We start from the raw sequence: 20151 nt of genomic DNA on the forward strand, positions 1-20151 counted from the left end.
TATTTGTAACATACATTTGAATTGCTTCATTAGAAATATCTGGAAATCTGTTTTTGAAAACTACTTCTTAAAATACCAACTTCAAGATCCTGGGGGGGAAAAAAATCACCTCTGCTGAACCTTTCAGGAAGCAGCAATTTGAATATGTTCTCTCACTAATTCAGTTTTCCCTAACTCATCTGCAGCCGGTCAAAACGCATACATGTACATCGGTTAACATTGCTCCAGATCTCTGTATTGTTTACCTTTCCGAGAGTCTCCAATAAAACTTACGGACTTGTCACATGACTGTTTTCAGCCAATCATGAGCCAGGGGTGTGTGTGTGTGTATGTGTGTGTGTGTAACAGTACAGGGCTCAGGCATAACCCCCCCCCACTGAAGTCACTGGGAGCTCCAGACCTGGATGCCTTGCAGATGTGATGCACTGTTTGTAGGAATGAATTTGGGGTGGCCATGAAGCTAGAGAGGTGCTATCAACTTGTGGCAATAAAGTTACTATAAGACTTTAAGGATCTGATCCAAAGCCTCATGGCATTTTTCCATGAACTTCACTGGGCTTTGGAACAAGCCCTAAGAGCTGAAGTGTTTAACTCTGGTGCTATGGCGAAGTTCCAATTGGGAAGTTACAGTCTGATAATCTAAAATTCCCCTTCGATTGGAAATGGTATATTTTTAACTTCTTGGCTTTTGGGTCATCTAATCCACGCCTCTGTCAATGAGAAAGTGAGGAGGCTCTCCCACTTCCTTTGACCTTAGCAGCTATTCTCTCAGGGCTGGCTCTTGGGTTTCTGCTGCCCAAGGCAAACTGACAACTGTATGATCTCATCCTCATGTAAACACACAACACTAAACCACTCTGGAACAACACAAATCACTGACCTGCACTTGGCCTTTAACCATCCTCTTTTTCACAAGTGAACTCCATATCCACTGTCTCCTGTTTGTTGTCAAAACAGGCAGCACCCTTCATCCTGGAGCATTCCATTCCCACCATGCATGATGTGAGATCGATTACATTTCTTTTCTCTAATAAAAAGAACCAGTTCAGAAGGGAAAGTTACAGAGAATTTTTCAGGTGAAAAATCATTCATTCGGAGAGAAAGCAGTTTAAATTTTTTTAAAAAAAACTGATTTTTTTCAGCATTTATGCTGTTTTGTTTGTTTTGTGCACTTTGCTCAAGAAAAAAACACAGCAGACAGTATCTCTCACAATACACATGGCTACATTCACAAAAGAAGATTTCTGTCCAAAAATTGGTTTCAGAGTAGCTGCCATGATAGTCTGTATTCGCAAAAAGAAAAGGAGGACTTGTGGCACCTTAGAGACTAACCAATTTATTTGAGCATAAGCTTTCATGAGCTACAGCTCACATTGATTTTTTAAAGTTCACGAAAACAATTCTATTAAAGTTCTGTAAAGCCTCTTATTAAAACCCATGCCCCAAAATCTTACATTTTGGGGTGCATACTACCCATCTCTGTCCTGAGGAGCTTTTTTGGAGGAGAATAGCCATCAGATGCATGCAGTGTTTTCTTAATGTGTGAATCACTTAAAAGCAAACTTGGAAATTGTGGTCTAGATGAAATTACTATAAGGTGGGTGTGCATCTGGCTGAAAGACCATACTCAAAGAGTCATTATGAATGGTTCGCTGTCCAACTGGGAGGGCGTATGTAGTGAGGTCCTGCAGGGGTCAGTCCTGGGTCTGGTACTAGTCAATGTTTTCCTTAATTACTTGGATAATGGAATGGAGAGTATGCGTACAAAATTTGAGGATGACACCAAGTTGGGAGGGCAGGCTAGCACTTTGAAGAATAGAATTAGATTAGAATTTAAAATAACCTTGACAAATTAGAAAAATGACCTGAAATCAACAAAATGAAATTTAACAAAGATAAGTGCAAAGTACTTCACTTGGGAAGGAAAACGCAAATACGTGACTACATAATGGGGAGTAACTAGCTGGGTGGTAGTATGACTGAAAAGGATCTGGGGGTGATAGTGGATCACAAATTGAAGCTGAATCAACAATGTGATGCAGTTGTGAACGAGGCTGATATCATTCTGGGGTGTATTAGCAGGAATGTTGTATTTAAGTTCATGAGCTAATTGTCCTACTCTACTCAGCACTGGTGAGGCCTCAGCTGGAGTTCTGTGTCCAATTCTGGGTGCCACACTTTAGGAACAATGTGGACAAATTAGGAGAATCCAGAGGAGAACAACAAAAATGATAAGCGAGTTAAAGAACCTGACCGATGAGGAAAGGTTAAAAAAAACCAAGCTTGAGAAAAGAAGACTGAGGTGGGCCCTGTTAGCAGTCTTCCAATATGTGAAGGGCTGTTACAAAGAGGATGATGATCAATTGTTCTCCATGTCCACTGAAGGTAGGACAAGAAGTTATGCACTTAATCTGTAGCAAGGGAAATTTAGGTTAGCGATTAGGAAAAACTTTCTAACTCTAAGGGTAGCTAAGCTCTGGAACAGGCTTCCAAGGGCAGGTGTGGAATTCCCATCACTGGAGTTTTTTTTGAACAGGCTGGACAAATAGCTGTCAGGGAGAGTCTAGATTTACTTGGCCCTGCCTCAGTGCCGCAGGCTGGACTTGATGACCTTTTGGGGTCCCTTCCTGCCCTGCATTTCTATGATTCTGTGAAACAAGCAGTGTTATTCTGTTGTGTTATTGAACTGCATGCCGCCAAATGCAGGGTAGTGGTGAAGTTAACGTGGAGAAGGAAAGCCAGGAGGGTAATGTTGCTGGTAAAGCCAAGGCTGCCAATCAGATATCAGGCTTCCTGATGTGTTCACTTTTATTTCCTTCACCCTCACAGGATGCCCTGCTGGTCATACTCAAGAGCCTGGCACCGGCATGCCTCTTCAACATCATTGGATTTGGGTCGACCTTTAAGACCCTCTTTCCTTCCAGTCACACTTACTGTGAGGTGGGTGAAGACATTTCTGAACTCCTTGGCCTTCACAGAAGAGGGCAAAGGCCTTGCAGCTCGGACGCTGCTGGGGGGGGGGGGGCTGGCACGTGCTACCTTTTCAGGATGGTAGCAGGGAACGTGCTGCAGCTGATGCCAACCGTGCCCTGCCCTGGGGTCATCTGGTCCAGGGAGCTGGTGTGTAGCTCACTCACGGCTCTGCCTCTCTGTGTGAAGCAGCTGCACACACCATTAGCCACAATCCTCTTGTTCTGGAGTCCAGGTTCCTTCACTTGGGCTGGTATGCTCCCATTGACAGGTATTAACAGAGGGGTGCTAATATCCCAGATCTTCCACACTGGGTACATGAATTCCAGGGACTTTTTCTGAGACACCAGAACCCCTTTCGTTGTGGCCAAGATAGCGACCTAGGTTCGGAGGTTCTGACTTTCCATCACATGGCTTTTAGGAACCTACCTTTCCTGGACTCTCTCTGCACTGGCCATGCTGAGCTCTTCCCTAATGAGCAAGGGAACCTTGCTGAAACCTCCTGAAACAGAAAAGAGCTAACCCTGCAGATTTCATCAACCCAGCCCCCTTCTCCAGCAGGGGCCAGGCCTTTATGCCTCTGAGCCATCGCCATGTCACTAGAAAAGACCCACATGTCCTCTCGTAGCCCAGCATACTGCAGGGTCGGGGTTTGCACCCCACATAGCATCAGACATTGACAAATGGGATCTAGCCTTTCCATAAAAAGACTACTGTATGTGCAGTCATTCACGCCTAGAATGTTACAGGCATGAGGCTATTACCTCCTGATGTGTGGGTCGATGGCACAGATCACCCTCACCTAAAACAAATCCATAGCTTTGGGCTGAGCAGCACGAAGAGTTCCTTAGGGTGTGGATTAACAGGCACTGGATAGCCAGCCACACAAAAATGCACACACAGTTCTGCGTATACCTTGTGCAGCCCTAGACATGCACCCTGCTATCACAAAAGATCCCATGCACTGACTTCCACTTTTCTCCCATTCATACATACAGTGCAGGACCTTTGCTGCTGGGCCCATGTGCTCACATGTACTGCTGTCACATATGCACCCTGCAATTGTCTTCATCGCTATTATTGTTTATTTACAGAAGCACCTGCTACGTGTTATTGTTTATTTATGGAAGCACCTGCCAAGCACGGAAGAAGCAGAGACCCTGCTCTAGGGAGCTCACTGTCTAAGGACAAACACACAGGTCTACACAATCGCAGCTGCCCTTGCACACAGGGTGAAATTACTCCCTTGCAGAGGGACAGCAGCGGCACCCAGCCCGGGCACTAGCCCCGTTTAAGCCATAAAGCATCAAGCTTAAGTGGGATTTCTGTGTTGCATATGCCTTGCGCTGCCCTCCGCGAATTTCACCTACAGAAAATAGCTGCAGACACATTGGGTGCATGCCTTTTACAGAGGCAGCGTGGCTTGGTGGTTAGAGCAGGGGACCAAAAGTTGAAAAGATGTGGGTTGCAATCCCAGCTCTCCCACTGACTTGCTGTCTGACCCACAGCAAGTCACTTCTCCTCACCAGGCCCCTGTTTCCCCCATCCGCTAAAATGGGGGCGTAGCAATGTCGTAATGTGCTTCGGGATCCCCAGACAAAAAGTGTTATGTCAGCGCTCAGCATCAATCACAATATTTACCACAATGACTCTAGCTAGTGGGCACTTCTGCTCCCTTTGCAGGAGAGTCTGGCTATTGCGTGTGAGAGCATCAAGAAGATCCGGGCGGATATGGGCGGCACCAACATCTTGTCCCCTTTAAAGTGGATCATCCGGCAGCCCATCCACAGGGGCCACCCGCGCCTGCTCTTCCTGCTGACCGACGGAGCTGTCAGCAACACCGGGAAGGTCATTGAGCTGCTGCGGAATCACTCTTCCTCCACCAGGTGTGGATAACTCTGGGATCCTCTGGCATATGGCAAAAAATCCAGCATGGAGGGGACTCGGAGTGCAATGCCAGGAGCAGGCCTCCATCTTACATTTCACAGTCATCCCACAATCAGAATGAAAGGCAGGGTGGTAGCTTGTAGTAGCAGGGTTTGGAATGGATCCCAGAAGTTCAGGTCCTTTTCTGGAAGGTCATCCAGACAATCTGAGCCAGGGAAATTGGGCTGGCAGTTTCACTAAAGCAGCCTCTTCACTGATGTCTTCTGCTTGCAGGATTGACCTGAGAACAGTCTTCCTTGCGGTCTTTTAATACATCTGGTTCTGAGTCCCAGCTGGGTCCAGTGCGGGGCAGCATAAAAATCAAATATTCTGAAAAGCAAATGTGAAAAGCAGCTTAAAGGAAATGCATGGTATTTATGTGACATAAAGAGAACTTGTGGAACTCATTGCCACAATAAATCATTGAGTCACATGTCCCGGGATGGTTTTAGAAAAAGATCAGACATTTATTAAGGGGGAGCTGTGTTGAGATTTGCAGCTATTGTGGGGATTGAGTCCCTCTGGTATGCATGAAAAAGCGTAAGTATCAGCACCCAACTTCCCACACTTGCTCCTGGGCCGTGAGCATTTGAGGGATGTGGTGTGTGTGGGGTAAGATGTGAACTGAGCAGGCACTGGATGTTAATGTTGCCTTTCCTGGTGATTTCCTTGCATTGATGGGAAATGCAATCAAGCAACTTTCCCTGTAAATGTACTAAGGTCTTGTCCCCATGTAAAGTTATCAGGGGAATAGCAACTGCGTTTTAAAATCACACCCTACCTTAATCCCAATTAATTTCCAAGTGTAGACGAGCCCTAAATCCATTTGGAAGGGGCACAAATAACAGGATCTGCAGTTCTGTCCACACAATGAAACCACAAGGCCTTTCCATGAGATGAGGGGCATCAGCTGGGAGCAGGGAAGGAATTCCCCACCCTGCAGGGTCCCGTATGGCAAAGTCAGGTGTGTTCTGGAGGGGCTTGTGCTTTCCCCTGAAACAGCTGGTCCTGGCCCCCATCAGAGACAGGATCCCAGATTAGCTGGAGCACCAGGTTGCATACCTTTCCCACCGGACAGGCTGCTACGCAGTTTCAGAAACCAGAGAAACACAACAGAAAAAACAAATGACAAGTTTCCCTCTCATCCTCGAAGATTCTCCTTCCCTCCTTGTGTCCATCACTCCCGCCCCGCCACCCTCCCCTTCTGTGGGGCCAGCGGGACCTCCAGACCCTTCACTGGGGGAGGAAGGTTCTGCTCAGGCTAGCAGCAGCAGCCCTAGGTGTCAGGCTCTCAGGCCCAGAGAGGTAATTGCTCAGGGTGTTCCAGACAGGCAGGGCTGGAGAAAAGCATAGAGGAACGAGGTGCTGGGGGGGCTTTTTGTGTTTCCTCTTCACCAGTCCTTAGACAGTCCTTTCCTAAGGGAGGTGGAAACCCTTGCTCCAAGGCAGGAGTGTATCTTAAACAGATGGGGACGAATCCTGAAAGGTGTTGAGCACCTGCAACTTCCATTGACTTCTGTCCATCCCTCCCTCCCTCTCTTATAACAGCTGGTCATTTACCTGTGCTCAGTGGCACAGTTCCCATGGTCATCAGTGGGAGCAGAGCTGATCCCTTAGTCTATGAAGTGAGATCAGTTCTTGCCTGCCTTTCACTAGCCAGCTAGGCTCAAGCCCCTTGCTGCAGAGGGGCTTGCTCACACCCATGGTTTTTCCTGCCTGATGCCAACTCTTGATCGCGGGCTTCAGCCAGAAGCAGCAACAACAAAAAGGTCACTTTAGCAGAAGGGCTGGGAAGGTCAGGAAAGCACTTGGCTGCTCTTTTCTTGAGAAAGTTTATTTGAATCCTGAGCAGAGATAATCAGCAGGACTCAGCTGGGGAAAATAGCTGACCCTGTACCAAAGCAGGCTGTTTGTATTCAGAGAGGGAGCGAGCTGCTGCAAAAGCTGGCAAGTGGAGGTAGAGGGAGGGGGGGTGCCCCATGGCCAGAGCCCAGCAAGCCTGCGTCCCTTCGGGTGCCACCAGGGAGGCATCCCCCTCTATCATTTCGTCCCCTTTTGACCAGGGCTGAGCAGTCGAAGCTAAACATCCGGCTGACTTGCTGCATGCTTAGGTACCTCACTGGAGGCTGATTTCAGAGGGGTGACTGCTTGCAGCTCCCATTGAAATCAAGGGGAGCCAGGACTGTTCAATGCTATTACATTGCCCAGCATTAGTGGGGGGGTAGGGGACTGATCCTACATCCGGCCTCCTGCTCTAATGGCCCCCGCTCCTCGCCCCTGACCTGTATCCTGAATTTCCATCTTTCCCCAGGTGCTACAGCTTTGGCATTGGGCAGAACGCCTGCAGGAGGCTGGTGCGTGGGCTGGCTGCCGTGTCCAAGGGGAGTGCAGAATTCCTGGCAGAGGGCGAGAGGCTGCAGCCAAAGGTACTGCTACTCAGGATCCCTCTCCTCTTCCCATCGCTGGCTTTTCCTTGGGCGGGGGGCAAACTAGGCAGGGCTCAGAGCTTAGGTCGGTCTGGATAGCTGCCCCAAAGACTGGAGGCTTCTCTGCATCCCGACAAAGCTGGGCTGGGGCAAGGAAGCAGCTGCCCCATCAAAGTCCGTCCTGCAAAGGGGCTGGGCTGGGACTGCATAAAGACGAGGGAAGAAGGCGGATGGATTATTTGCTGATTTGACAAACCTGCAGCTGAGCAGGTGGGTGACGGCAGAGGTCACTGACGGGCTTTGTGTCAGCAGGATAGCAGCCAGTGGGGCGGGTGCTTTTCACCCCAGTGAGCTCTGAATGCACAACAGGCATGTCCCCGAATGATGCCCCGATGGAAAGGGGGAGGGGATGATGGGCCGAGGGTACATGCTAGGTGGCAGGTGTGCTAACACCAGTACCCATCATGCTGACCCTGACTCGGATTGTCTCCTTGTGCTCCTCACCTTGTCTATATTCTGTTGTCTTCAGTGTCAGGGTTAATAATACTCACTTTCTTTGGGAAATGTCTGAGGGATAAAGATGAAGAGCCAGGGATTATTAGTCAATTATCAGCTCTTTGGGGCAGGGCTTTCTGTCCTGTGTTAATTAATAAAAAAAACAAAAGGAAGTACTTCTTCACACAGTGTACAGTCAACCTGTGGAACTCCTTGCCAGAGGATGTTGTGAAGACCAAGACTATAACAGGGTTAAAAAAAGAACTAGATAAGTTCACGGAGGAACTTATGGAGGATAGATCCATCAATAGCTATTAGCCAGGATAGGCAGGGATGGTGTCCCTAGACTCTGTTTGCCAGAAGCTGGGAATGAGTGACAGGGGACGGATCACTAGATGATTACCTGTTCTGTTCATTCCCTCGGGGGCACTACCTGGCACTGGCCACTATCGGAAGACAGGAAACTGGGCTAGATGGACCTTGGTCGGACTCAGCGTGGCCGTTCTTATGCTCTTATGTGTTTGTCCAGCACCTGGCAAAGGGGGTTCCTGGGCCAGGACAAGGGGTACCACAACCCTAATAATAATAATAGGAGGCCTTAGAAGCCAAGGGGGCAGTGGCCCAATCCGCTGACAGCCATGTGAAGAGGTGCTTTGTAGCGGGACATGGGGGTCGTCTCTTCCTTGGAGACACATGTCTCCAGAGGAAAGCCAGTGGCAAAGCACCCGCTGGTGAGACCAGAGATTTGTTCCCCAGCTAGCCAGGGACCTTCCGATCCAGCCCCAGGCACCCTGCCCTCTTTCTGTATAATGGGTCAGGGCAGCGCACCGGGAGGGAAGGGGCGGAGGTGTGGTGGGTGTTTATTCGTGCTGAGGGATGGATCATTTTTAGCAGGATTTTAGATGGTGAATTTGAAGGAGAAAGGACTCCAGCCCACTGGGTTTAGCACTGGAGTTTTACGCCACAGTGGGCTGTTAGGATACGCCGGAGGAGAGCTGCCCTGTGCGGCTGAGGGCATCTCTAGCCTGCTGATATATGTCCCAGTATGAGACCAGCGATGCCAGGCCCTGCTCCCCATTGGAAAGATTTTGGCTGACGAGGTGAATCCTAGGAGGGGAATTTAGAATTGCCACTTTCCCAGGTTGATCCAACAGGACAAAGCTGGGTGTCTCCACATTGCCGTCCATCGGCGCACCCATGGCATGGCAACACTGCAGTGCAGTGGGCTCAAGTCGAACTGATGGGACAGTTCCTAAAAACCAGAGGCCCCGCCTGCTATTTTGTACCACCATTTTTGCACTCACAGAACGAACTGCCACTGCAAAGCCTGATTTACACCCCCCCCCATCCCATTGCAGGGGCAGCAAGCCCGGTGTGGATTTCACAGGCCCAGACACCACTCCCCGAAGCTGGGGGATCACTGTGACCAAGAACTGCCTTGCAGGGATGTTTCTCAGGCCCTGACTTTGACGGGGGGGACCCGTTAACATCCCACAAACATGGCTCGTGGGAAGCAGGATCAGGGTGATCCTGAACACACCAGCACAGAGGCGTTGGGCCGAATACCCCCTCCCAACCTCTTCCTCTCCTGAGCTGAAATTCCTGTAGGCCCCTCTGGACTCAGACAACAACAGTTTCCCAGGGGAACGGACATGTTGCGTTTTAGTGAACTTCTCATCTCATTGCGGGTGGGGGTGGTCACAAGCTGCTCTTGGCACAATTCCTTGCTCTGGGACTGGCTTGCCAACTCCTACCCAGCGTGTGGGTGGGGAGAGCTGGATGAAAAAGAGCCTTCATGTCAGACTCATTGGAGAGTCAGGGCTTGTGCGCAGGGAGGAACAGAAGCGGCAGTCGCGGCACGCTCCTGGTTGCAAACATAGCGGCAGCGGTAGACACAGACCGAAACAGAGGGCTTGGCACCCAGGCAGCTAATAGCTGTGAAGTGAAGTCAAAATCCCCCGTTTTGCTCAGCCCAGCCGCCTGGAGGTTCATGGGGGCCACGGAAGAGAAATAACCGTGCAGTAGTTTTGCTGGTTAAACTGACTTTAATGCAGGCTGGGAAGCAGTTCTGAGGTTTTGATGTCTGGCTCCCACGCTGCCAATGCCATAAATAACGGGGCTCCCTGCACCTGTCACTTTCAGTCCACAGAGTTGCATTGCAAGGTTCATTATTCACAGCCTCACTATTCCCACCTCTCCTGGTTACATCCTGTCTCACTGGCAGCGTTTGAGACCCTACACCCGTCTCTTTTCTACAGCATTTATACTCCAAACTGGGAGTTATGGTTCCTTTATCATCTGCCTCCCCTTCACTTCCATTCCTGTTCTCTAGGGGTTTGTTTCCACTGAAATCATGGGCAGTGATTGCTGCTAGTCTAAACACACCTGAACTCGCTTGGATCAAGCCGTGAAGTCCGGGAGGGCTGTGCAATTACTTGGGAGACTAGGGCATGCTGCAGTCCATGCTGCTGCAGCTTCGCTGCTCTGGTACCTTAGCTAGCTAGATTAAAGCTAGCTCAGGTCCGTCTAGCCATGACTGCAGTGTAGACAGACCCTAAACCTTATGCATTTCCCCACCTGGCCCCTCTGGGATAGAACGCTCAGCTCTCCCCAGCAACAGTCGTTGGGTTCATATGATTTACTGACTTCAGTGGGAGGCTGAGATTCACCCGTCTTTGTGCATTAACTTGACAGCTCCCATTGGTTCAGTCCAGCCTAGCACCCGCGTCGGAAACGCCAGCTGTAATGACTGTTTCACGCAAAAGGGCCCGATCCTGTTCCCCCTATAGCCCAGGAAGCACTTTCAAAGATAGAGAAGCACCAGTGTCTGTGTTATAAATTAAGCCCCAAGACAGGAAAGGGCGTTTTTACAGGGCTGTTAATACAGGCCTCACTTGTTATACAGATGGTCTTCAGCCATCTGAGGCATCAATTAATGGCCCCATCAAACACATCCTGGTGTGCCTTACAGATCCTGTATTGTGGACATTGAACCATATAGAAAGTTTAAAATGCCCTGTAGGTAAATCTCTTTTTAACTTCTCTTTGCACTCTGGAAAACAGTCCCGAGTGGGAAAGCAGTAACGAATGGATTTGCCTGTAATATATATACATTGATATTGGCCTAGATCTCCAGCTAGCGTAAACTGGCATAACTCCATAAAGGTCAGTGGGGCTACGTTGATTTACATAGAGTGTTGCCAATTGACCCCAGCTGGCCCAGTGCTGAGCTACCAGTAGCCTCTTTGTGTGCTTGTGAGAAGGGCTTGCTGTCCTTGCGAAGACGCGGAGTCACGTTGATTCAGAGCACAGAGATCTCTCGGTGTCTGCCCGGGAGGCTTGTTTGGAAAGGCCCAGGGAATTCTCTACAGAAAGGCAAGCGTGTCTCGTGGCTGGGGAGATTGGTAAGGGATGGCGCAGAGTTAGAGCACTCTCCACACTGTGTGTGTGTGATTAATGCCTATGCAGAGCAGGGACCTGCCTGCCATCCAAGGTACCAGAGTGTTATCCTGCAGCAAAGGCATCTGCTGAAATTCATACTGAGGATTTTCTGAAACGCACTCATGGTTGGTTTTGTTGCCCCTGATGTAGGGGGCTTGGCAGGGCAAAAAGGAAATTGGCTGGAGTGCAGAGGGCTGGTGGTAGATGGCACGATTTGGAGCAGCCTCAGGGATGCTCTATGTTGCTTCCTTGGACCAGACTGATGTCTGGCAGCTGAAGGATCAGATGGCATAAACCACCTGCCTGCTCCGTTGAGGGGGTTGGAATACTGGAGACAGGTGGCATGTAGCAGGTGAGTTCCCAGGGATCACAGGGCCGTCTCGCTCTACGCTGGTGTCTCTCACTCCCATGGGGCAGATCAATTTGCCCAATCGGCCAGATGTGTATAGGGTGGATTTTTTCCACTTTCCCCTGAAGCATCATGTGTAAGATGCAGGCAGGAGACAAGAGCAGCTGGGCCATCGGCCTCTCCCTGTGAGCTCAGCCTGTTCTGTCAGCTAGACTCAAGACATCACATTGTGATGGGTTCTGGAGAGGACAATCGACGACTGAAATCCAGGTGGGCAGGTCTGTTTATCTTCACTGTGCAACACACTGAGACACCCCGGCGTGTTCACACACTCACATACTCACCCACAGGTGCATGCCAACACACTCTGGCATCTATGCATGCCCATGCTCACAACACATGCCCGCACACTCATTCACAACACCCTCCCCTCTGCCGTTTGACAGACCACGTGGGTTTGTGCTCTGTCCTGGCAGATGATCAAGTCTCTGAAGAAAGCTATGGCACCTGTCCTGAGCGATGTAACCGTGGAGTGGGTCTTTCCTGAAACCACTGAGGTCTTGATCTCCCCAGTCAGTGCCAGCTGCCTCTTCCCTGGTGATCGGCTGGTTGGGTACAGCATTGTCTGTGACACGTCCCTGTACATCTCCAACCCCAGAGCTGTAAGTAACCTCTGCCATATTTCCCAGCCCCATGGGCAGTGTGCGTGCACCCTGGGTGGGTATGCATATGCCTGTGTATGTTTGTGTATTCATATGTGTTGGGTGTGCACGGGCATGGTGTGTGTGAATCCATGTGTATGTGTGAGTGCGCATGAAGTGTGGGGGTGTGCATTGCATGTGTGTATGCGGGTGTGGTGGGGGAGCCAGTTACACACTCTCTCACTCCTCCCTGGCATGGAGACTTCTCTCTCAGATATGAGTCATGAAGTGAATGCGGCTGTATGGGGAAGAGGGAACCATGGCGGAGAGTTCGATCAGCAGGAGTTCCTAGCTTGGTAGCCACATACTGTTGCAGGGCTGCTCTACCAAGGCCACGATGGCTGTAACGTGAATCTTTCTTTGGATATTATGCTCGTCACATGCACAGAAAACTCTGCCACCAGACAGGGTGTCTTGCTGAGTGGCTTGCCCCACTTCCATTCACGGGTCAACTGTGCACCACTGAGGTGCAGGAGGAAGGTGGGGTGGTTGTTTGATCCCACTGTGCTTTGTTCTCTTCCTCTCCTTCCCAAACATAACACAAGCCAACAGTCTTGAAAAGCACCAGCTGTAATTGCCTGAGGCATAAGGATGTGAAGGAGTGAGGCAGGAGTGTTGCAAGCAAGACACGAGAAGTAATTCTTCCACTCTACTCCACGCTGATTAGGCTTCAACTGGAGTATTGTGTCCAGTTCTGGGCACCACATTTCAGGAAGGATGTGGACAAATTGGAGAAAGTCCAGAGAAGTGCAACAAAAATGATTAAAGGTCTAGAAAACATGACCTGTGAGAGCAGATTGAAAAAATTGGGTTTGTTTAGTCTGGAGAAGAGAAGACTGAGAGGGGACATGGTAACAGTTTTCAAGTACATAAAAGGTTGCTACAAGGAAGAGGGAGAAGAATTGTTCTTCTTAACCTCGGAGGCTAGGACAAGACGCAATGGGCTTAAATTGCAGCACGGGCAGTTTAGGTTGGACATTAGGAAAAGCGTCCTAACTGTCAGGGTGGTTAAGCACTGGAGTAAATCACCTAGGGAGGTGGTGGAATCTCCATCATTGGGGATTTTTAAGAGCAGCTTGAACAGACACCTGCCAGGGATGGTCTAGATAATTAGTCCTGCCTTGAGTGCAGGGGACTGGACTAGATGACCTCTCGAGGTCCCTTCCAGTTCTATGATCAGGGACAGCGGGGGAGGGGAGAAGGGGTCTGGGTCAATGGGATATAGGGAGAAGGGGCACTAGACATGGGGTATCCCGGCACTTCATCAAGAGGGGTGGGGATGTATGAATTGCTAAGACTGCCAATTCCATGCACATCCTGAGCCCTTTCCAGATCCAGCAGGCCAGAGCGGATGCAGCATTTCAGCCCAATTCCTCTCTTTCCCTTTCTTTCCCAGGACAAGAGACGGCGTTACAGCATGATGCATTCCCAGGAGTCAGGCAGTTCCGTTTTCTTTCACTCCCAGGAAGAGGGAGCTAGCTTGGACAGCTGGAGCTATCCCAAGGACTCTGCGGGGGGGCTCCCTTCAGAGCAGACCCCTGATCTCTTGGTGGTTGGCGAAGAACCGAGGAGAGAATCTGACCCAGATACTGGTCAGTTTCTTCTTGTTGTAAACCCAGTAGCATCACCCACTCCTCTTCCTGATCATTGCCTTTAGCCACTGGTTTGTCGCTTTCAGATAACATCCCTTCAGCTGTATCTCTGTGAAGTGACAGGGGTCTCTGGAGAAGTGGCAACAAATCACACAAAGCTCAGAGACTCCACTTGGCTTGGCTGCTTTATTCAAAGATGTCTGGGAATCGAACTGGGAACCCACTGAGAATAGGCATCCCCCGAGATTTGCAGCACATCCTGGGCTTTGGCCCTGGGATTATTATTGCAAAGTTTACGCTCCCTCTCGTAGTCAAAACCATCTGCACTAAAAGGCTTCCCGGGCTCTTGGTGACCCTCTGCAAGGTTTGGATCAGGCCAAATTCCAATCCCAGATGTAGGATCTTATTGAATCCCATCCCACTACTCGGCAGCCTGAATAGTGTATTCCTCTGGAGACCTGCCAGGCCCTCTTGCTTCCACAAAAGGAGGGAGAGGGGTTAGACTAGGGGACTGGGAATCAGGACTCTTTGGTTCTCTATTCCTGGATCTGCCACTGACTTTGCTGGAGACTTTGTGCAAGTCACTTTGCCTTTCCCTGCCTCACGTTCCCCATCAGCAGAATGGGGCGAATGATGTTTACCTACCTGCTAAGCATGGGAGAGGACAGAGGTGTTCAAGTCTTTGGCTAGACATTCCTCAGACTTGCAAAACAGTCCCAGCACTCACCAAGTATCAAAGTCACACTCAACAGTGAGGAGAGAGGAGTCTGGGGCAGATGTAAAACCCAGGTCCTGGCCTCTTGGACATTAACGAGTCCCTGGCACTTTTCTCAAGGCTAAGGGTATTAATCCTGTTGGCCCAGTCAAATTCCAACAGTGTCACGGCTGTGTTCCATCCCAGGAAGGGCTGCATGTCAGTCCTGGGTGCAGGGATCCCTGATTCGAATAGGGATCCTTCAGGACGAAAGCTACTCTATGAACGTAAGTCCATGTACTGTATTCCAAAGCTTGGCCCCTTCATGCCTGGGCCACCCCTGCGTATGAGCAGTGTGGAGGGTTCTTTTCCCTGGGGCTCTCAAGCACAAGTCTCTCATTGTCCTTCCCCCTGCCTGGTTTATCTCTCTCCCATCCAAGGTCCATCTTCCCAGCAGAGTCAGGGCGATTCTCTGTGGAGTCGGTAAGAGTGATTGAGTGGGGCTCTCTGCCCTCTAGAGGAAGGGGCCTCCCATTCTCTGCTGCCTGAAACAAGTGATGTTAAAGACCTCACTGGCATTGGCTGGTCCCGCTGCTGATCAGCTCTTCCTTCGAACAGGGCTGGACCCTAAATCCTACTCCAGGCGAAGGGTGTACAGCACCAATCAGATTGCCAGCCACGAGCCTTTCAAGAGGGTCCCCACAGCCAGCGATCCGAGCGCAGCCCTGGGGAAGAATCCCCTTCGCAAAGCCCACATACAGGATCTGTGCCAGCTCAGCCCGGAGCCACAGCCATGGTTAGCGGATTTCCAGGTAAGGGCCGGTGCTGGGCCTCGACGGTGGGATATACCAGCAGGGGCCTCTCCAGGGTATCCTCGCACTGCTGCCCCTTATGCCAGCACAGCGTGGGCCTCGCTTTCTAGCTCGGAGAGGCTCTTTCAGGAGCACATGGCAGCGTCACTGCCCGCAGGTCCTGTTACATGGCATAGTTCCTGCCTGACGTGCCATTTTCTTGCACTGGAGCCTGGAGATCCAGGAGTTACAATGTGACTCCCCATCCCCAGTGTCTCCAGCACAGAAGCTGCAGGGTAAGAGCCTTTCCTACCCTTCTCCCCCCTGGACCTAGCAGAGCAGTCTCAGGGCCACCGCAGTTCCCCTGGACACTGGCGTCCCTGTACTGTGGCCAGGTTTTCAAATGCACTCAGATCGGCTGGGAACCAGTAGCCCGATTTTTGAATGATCTCAGCATGCTGGGTGCATGGTGAGTGGAAGGAGCAGAGCAGATTAAAAACGTCCCCAAGGTACAAACTTTGCCTTGTCCTTGAACAGTATGCAGCCACCACCAAGCATTTTAAACAAAGAACAGGGAAAGAGACAACTTGGAGACGTCTTCCCCCAAAATATTTCCCCAGGCTCTACACCCCCTTTCCTGGGGAAGGCTTGATAATAATCCTCACCAATTGGTACAGGTGAACACAGACCCAAACCCTTGGATCTTAAGAACAATGAAAAATCAATCAGGTTCTTAAAAGAAAAATTTTAATTAAAGAAAAGGTAAAAGAATCACCTCTGTAAAATCAGGATGGTAAATACCTTACAGGGTAATCAGATTCTAAACATAGAGAATCCCTCTAGGCAAAACCTTAAGTTACAAAAAGACACAAAAACAGGAATATACATTCCCTCCAGCACAGCTTATTTTACCAGCCGTTAAACAAAAGAAAATCTAACACATTTTCTAGCTAGATTACTTACTAATTTAACAGGAGTTGGAAGGCTTGCATTTCTGATCTGTTCCCTGCAAAAGCATCACACAGACAGACGGAACCCTTGTTTCCCCCTCTCCAGATTTGAAAGTATCTTGTCCCCTCATTGGTCATTTTGGGTCAGGTGCCAGCGAGGTTACCTTAGCTTCTTAACCCTTTACAGGTGAAAGGATTTTGCCTCTGGCCGGGAGGGATTTTATAGCACTGTATACAGAAAAGTGGTTACCCTTCCCTTTATATTTATGACACACCACCCCAGAGCTGGGGCTTCCAGCATTGCTCCCAGGCCCCAGTGCAACCTCTGGGGTGTAGGATGCTCTTCAGTGTGCCATGTCCAATGCCTCCTCTCCCAAGGCCCTGTCTCCAAACCAACCACTATAGTCACACAGTGCTCTCCTGCCCCCCTTAAAAACACGCTCAGGTGACTATGCCCACAAAGTCAGGTGCAGGGGCAGCCTTGCGGTGGCAGGCAAAGCTCCCAGGTTCGAGGGGCTCAGACCTGGGGCGCACTTGTGCACATATGCGCATTTTGTGCTGCAACGTGGTGCCAAGGAGAAAACTTTTCCGCCAGAAATAAAGGCCAGCAGGTAGAAAAAGCCTGTCCAGATTTCCAGCGGGGGCACACGATGGGTCCACCACTTCTTTTCATAGCCTGGGTTCACGTGTTGTGTCGGCATCTCTACTGTCTCCTTCATCAGAGGGGCCTGAACTTTGCTTGATCCTAGTTATACCTTTGAATTCTTCTTGGGTTCATGTTTCACTAGAGTTTGGCCAAATGATCTAAACCCTTCAGATCTGCAGCAGTGCCTGCATGCCTCACAGCAGAACACAAAGTTAATCTTGATGCAAACCCCCTGTTAATACAACACCGGGTCCAAGGAAATGAAAGATAGGGTACAAAAGGAGCTGGAGAGGAAAGTCTGCTCCAAGCAAGTTTCCAGAGAGATTTTGCTTTAATTCACAGCTCTTTCTTTTCACATAGATACAACGGGCAACATTATCCCCAGAATGAGTTTGCATCAATGTCCCAATAATTCTGACCACTCCCACACCTTAAGGACCGTGGGTCCAATTCATTCCCTGGTGGTACTTCATTGGGCCAGAGAGATTCAGGTGTGCCTGATCTCCACCCACTGCACCTGAGGCAGGGGATAGAGGTGGCTTTGTCAAATTTTTGCTCCCCCACCATCCCAGAGACAGCTGGAAGATAATTCAGCCCCTGGTGCAAACTAGAGCAGCCTCCAAGCTGCTCTAACTTGTGCCAGCTGAAACAGCTTCCTAGTGCTTGTGGGCCCCTACGGCCACCCATGCTCCAGGGATAGTGCCTTTTTACAAGAGAAGGCCAGGAATATGCTGGGAATGCTGAGTGGGAAGTCCAAAATTCAGCCCACAAGAAGGCTGCTCGCTTCCCTTCTGAGGTCCTTATAAACTGAAATGAAAAGGTGAGGTTAGCTGAAAGGGTGATTTCCGTGGTTTGCGGTGAATCAGAGGCATTCAGTCCCCTTTGACCCTGTTATCAGCATGGCGATTTTCAGGCAAAGGGCTGGAATGGCTCACTCTGCTGTTTGACATGACTGAGACGGTCTCCTTCGAGATCAGTGTCTGCAGCAAGCCTGGGCAGACCAGAACACGAACAGCTGCTGCTGCATCCCCGTTCCCATGACAACCCTGAACAGGGTATCTGAGGTCTTCGATAGGCTTCTTATCTGCCACAAGGTTACAGAGATTGGCAGGGAAGGGAATGGGGAAGGAAAAATGGGGTGATGGAGGGCTGTGAAAGAGAGACAATAAGAGAGTGGAGGGAAGAGATGAGTAGAACACAGGGGAGAGGAATTCGTCCCGCAGGGGTAGGGGGAGATGTTGGGAGCTGGTCTGTGGAACATCACAAAGTCCAGGCGTTTCTAAGGGATGGTTCATTACAGACATGCCAGGGTGGATGCTTCATTCCTTCTGTGCTGTAGGGCTGGAGAGGTATTTGTGTCCTTCCCCCATTCAGTGTCTGCACCGTTAGGATCGGCCAGGCCCCAGTCTCTGTGCATTGTGGGGGATGATGGAGTTTAGAAGACGACAAGGAGAAACTGGCCCTCGTCAGAACACAGCCGGGGGTTAGACGTGTGTGTTCTGCTTGGTTTTACATTGCTGCCTGTTTTACGGCATCTCTCACATTGTGAGAGCCGCCTAGGGCTGCAGATTGGACATGGGTTGGGGGGGAGCTTGACATTTTCAGAGACGTGGACGTAGAGCTCTTCCCCCCTCCCGCCCATACCCACACCGCAACTGGAAAGGAAAGGTCAGCGCGCCAAGATGGATGGTTTAAACTCCCAGATGCTTCCCTGATCTCCAAGGAGAAAGGCTCAGGCGGGGAAAGCGCGAGCGGAAACATGGGCTGGGGATGTGGAAATGTGCCGGCAGTAGCTTCCACAGAGAGACTTTCCACTGAGCGCACCTCAGATGCCTCCTTGCTTAGGCTCTACCTCCTTAGGGGCATTTTCAGGGATCAAGAGACGCCAAACTCAGCTGAGAACAAGGGGGAGGGAGTGTCCCTTCATCGCAGGTCTCCCTACATGGGGCTGGCATGGCTTAGACAAGTCAGTGAGCCCTCCTCCGAGGGCTGGGGCAGTACTAGAGGGATGTTTATGGGAAAGAAGCAAGTAGTGGGCAGGGACTCAAGAGGCCCAGTGCGGGGGAAAGGGAATTCCCTCCGACCCAGACAGAGCGGGCTCTGGACAATCGAGGAGCGGTGGGAAGCTGGAAATTAGTTTGGTGATCTGCATCCAATCCACAAGAGACAGGTCCGTCATCCAAAATCCACCCTCCAAACTGCTCTGCCCTCACTCCCCTCCATTCTTGCGGGCAGTTTTAGAAGAGAGGCCAAGGGTTGAATGGGTTATGGAAACTGAATGCCCCACCCAACCCCTAGAGAGGGCCCTGCCAGGTCAGGACAGAGGTATTTGCACCAGAGGCCAGGGCAAAGCTTGCCACTGCCATGCTGAGCTTGGTCTGTGAGTAATCAGAGGATATTGGCCTTCAGGGCGTCTTTCTGCAACACTAGGATTTCTGTGTCTCTCCTGCTCCCAGGGACATAGTGTCCATACAGAGACCAGCCTTAGAGATGCTGGACAAAGGTATGAATGCTGCTGTCTAAGGCCTAGTCTGTACTAGAAAATTAAATCAGCTTACCTATGTTGCTCAGAGGCGTGAAAAATCCCCCTCCCCTGGGAGGGGCATAGTTAAGCCGACCTAGCCCCCCAGCATAGACAGCGCTAGGTCAATGGAAGAATTCTTCTGCCAACCTAGCTACTGCCTCTCGGGGAGCATCTACCCTGGGAGGAGAAGCCCTCCCGTCTGCGTAGGTAGAGTCTACACTGAAGCGCTGACACAGGGATCTGTTTCGCTCCCTTTCTGCCCACCCCCAAGGGACTATTTTAAGGAGGAGGAACACGCTGCTCAGTTTTCCCTTCGTAACTAAGTCGCTGGGCCCCAGCCTGCCTATTTCGTCCTTCTCTTAATTTCCATGTGAAGTCATTAAAAGAGCCGGACTGTGGAAATTCACATTGATCCTTCCACTGGTCAGGGGAAGGCACTCCCTCGATGACTCATTCCAGCCTCAAAGGGAATGCATCTGGGGCATGCACTGAGAAATAAATCCCAGTCGGTTGTCAGGGAAACTTTGCGGGGTGGTGGTGGTGGTGAAACACTTGTGTTCAGTAAACAGATGCTGTTTCCCATGTCAGGGTTTTGCATGTCTGACAAGCCAATAAGATAGCTGGGTCAGGAAGGGAATGGGTCAAA

At 50.4% G+C, this 20151-nt stretch overlaps 1 protein-coding gene across 9 annotated transcripts in view; it reads left to right on the top strand.

Moving 5' to 3' along the window:
- Nucleotides 1-20151, top strand: part of VWA5B1 (von Willebrand factor A domain containing 5B1) — a 90628-nt gene that overhangs the window by 48948 nt on the left and 21529 nt on the right. For all 9 annotated transcript variants that reach the window (XM_075121145.1, XM_075121143.1, XM_075121144.1 and 6 more), the window contains 6 exons: nucleotides 2830-2940; nucleotides 4654-4856; nucleotides 7208-7322; nucleotides 12084-12269; nucleotides 13705-13900; nucleotides 15213-15406. In XM_075121145.1, coding sequence (XP_074977246.1) covers nucleotides 2830-2940; nucleotides 4654-4856; nucleotides 7208-7322; nucleotides 12084-12269; nucleotides 13705-13900; nucleotides 15213-15406 — 1005 coding nt within the window. The remainder of the gene's footprint in view (nucleotides 1-2829; nucleotides 2941-4653; nucleotides 4857-7207; nucleotides 7323-12083; nucleotides 12270-13704; nucleotides 13901-15212; nucleotides 15407-20151) is intronic.

Source organism: Caretta caretta, chromosome 18, assembly GCF_965140235.1.
Source record: "Caretta caretta isolate rCarCar2 chromosome 18, rCarCar1.hap1, whole genome shotgun sequence".
NCBI classification, from domain to species: Eukaryota; Metazoa; Chordata; order Testudines; family Cheloniidae; genus Caretta; species Caretta caretta.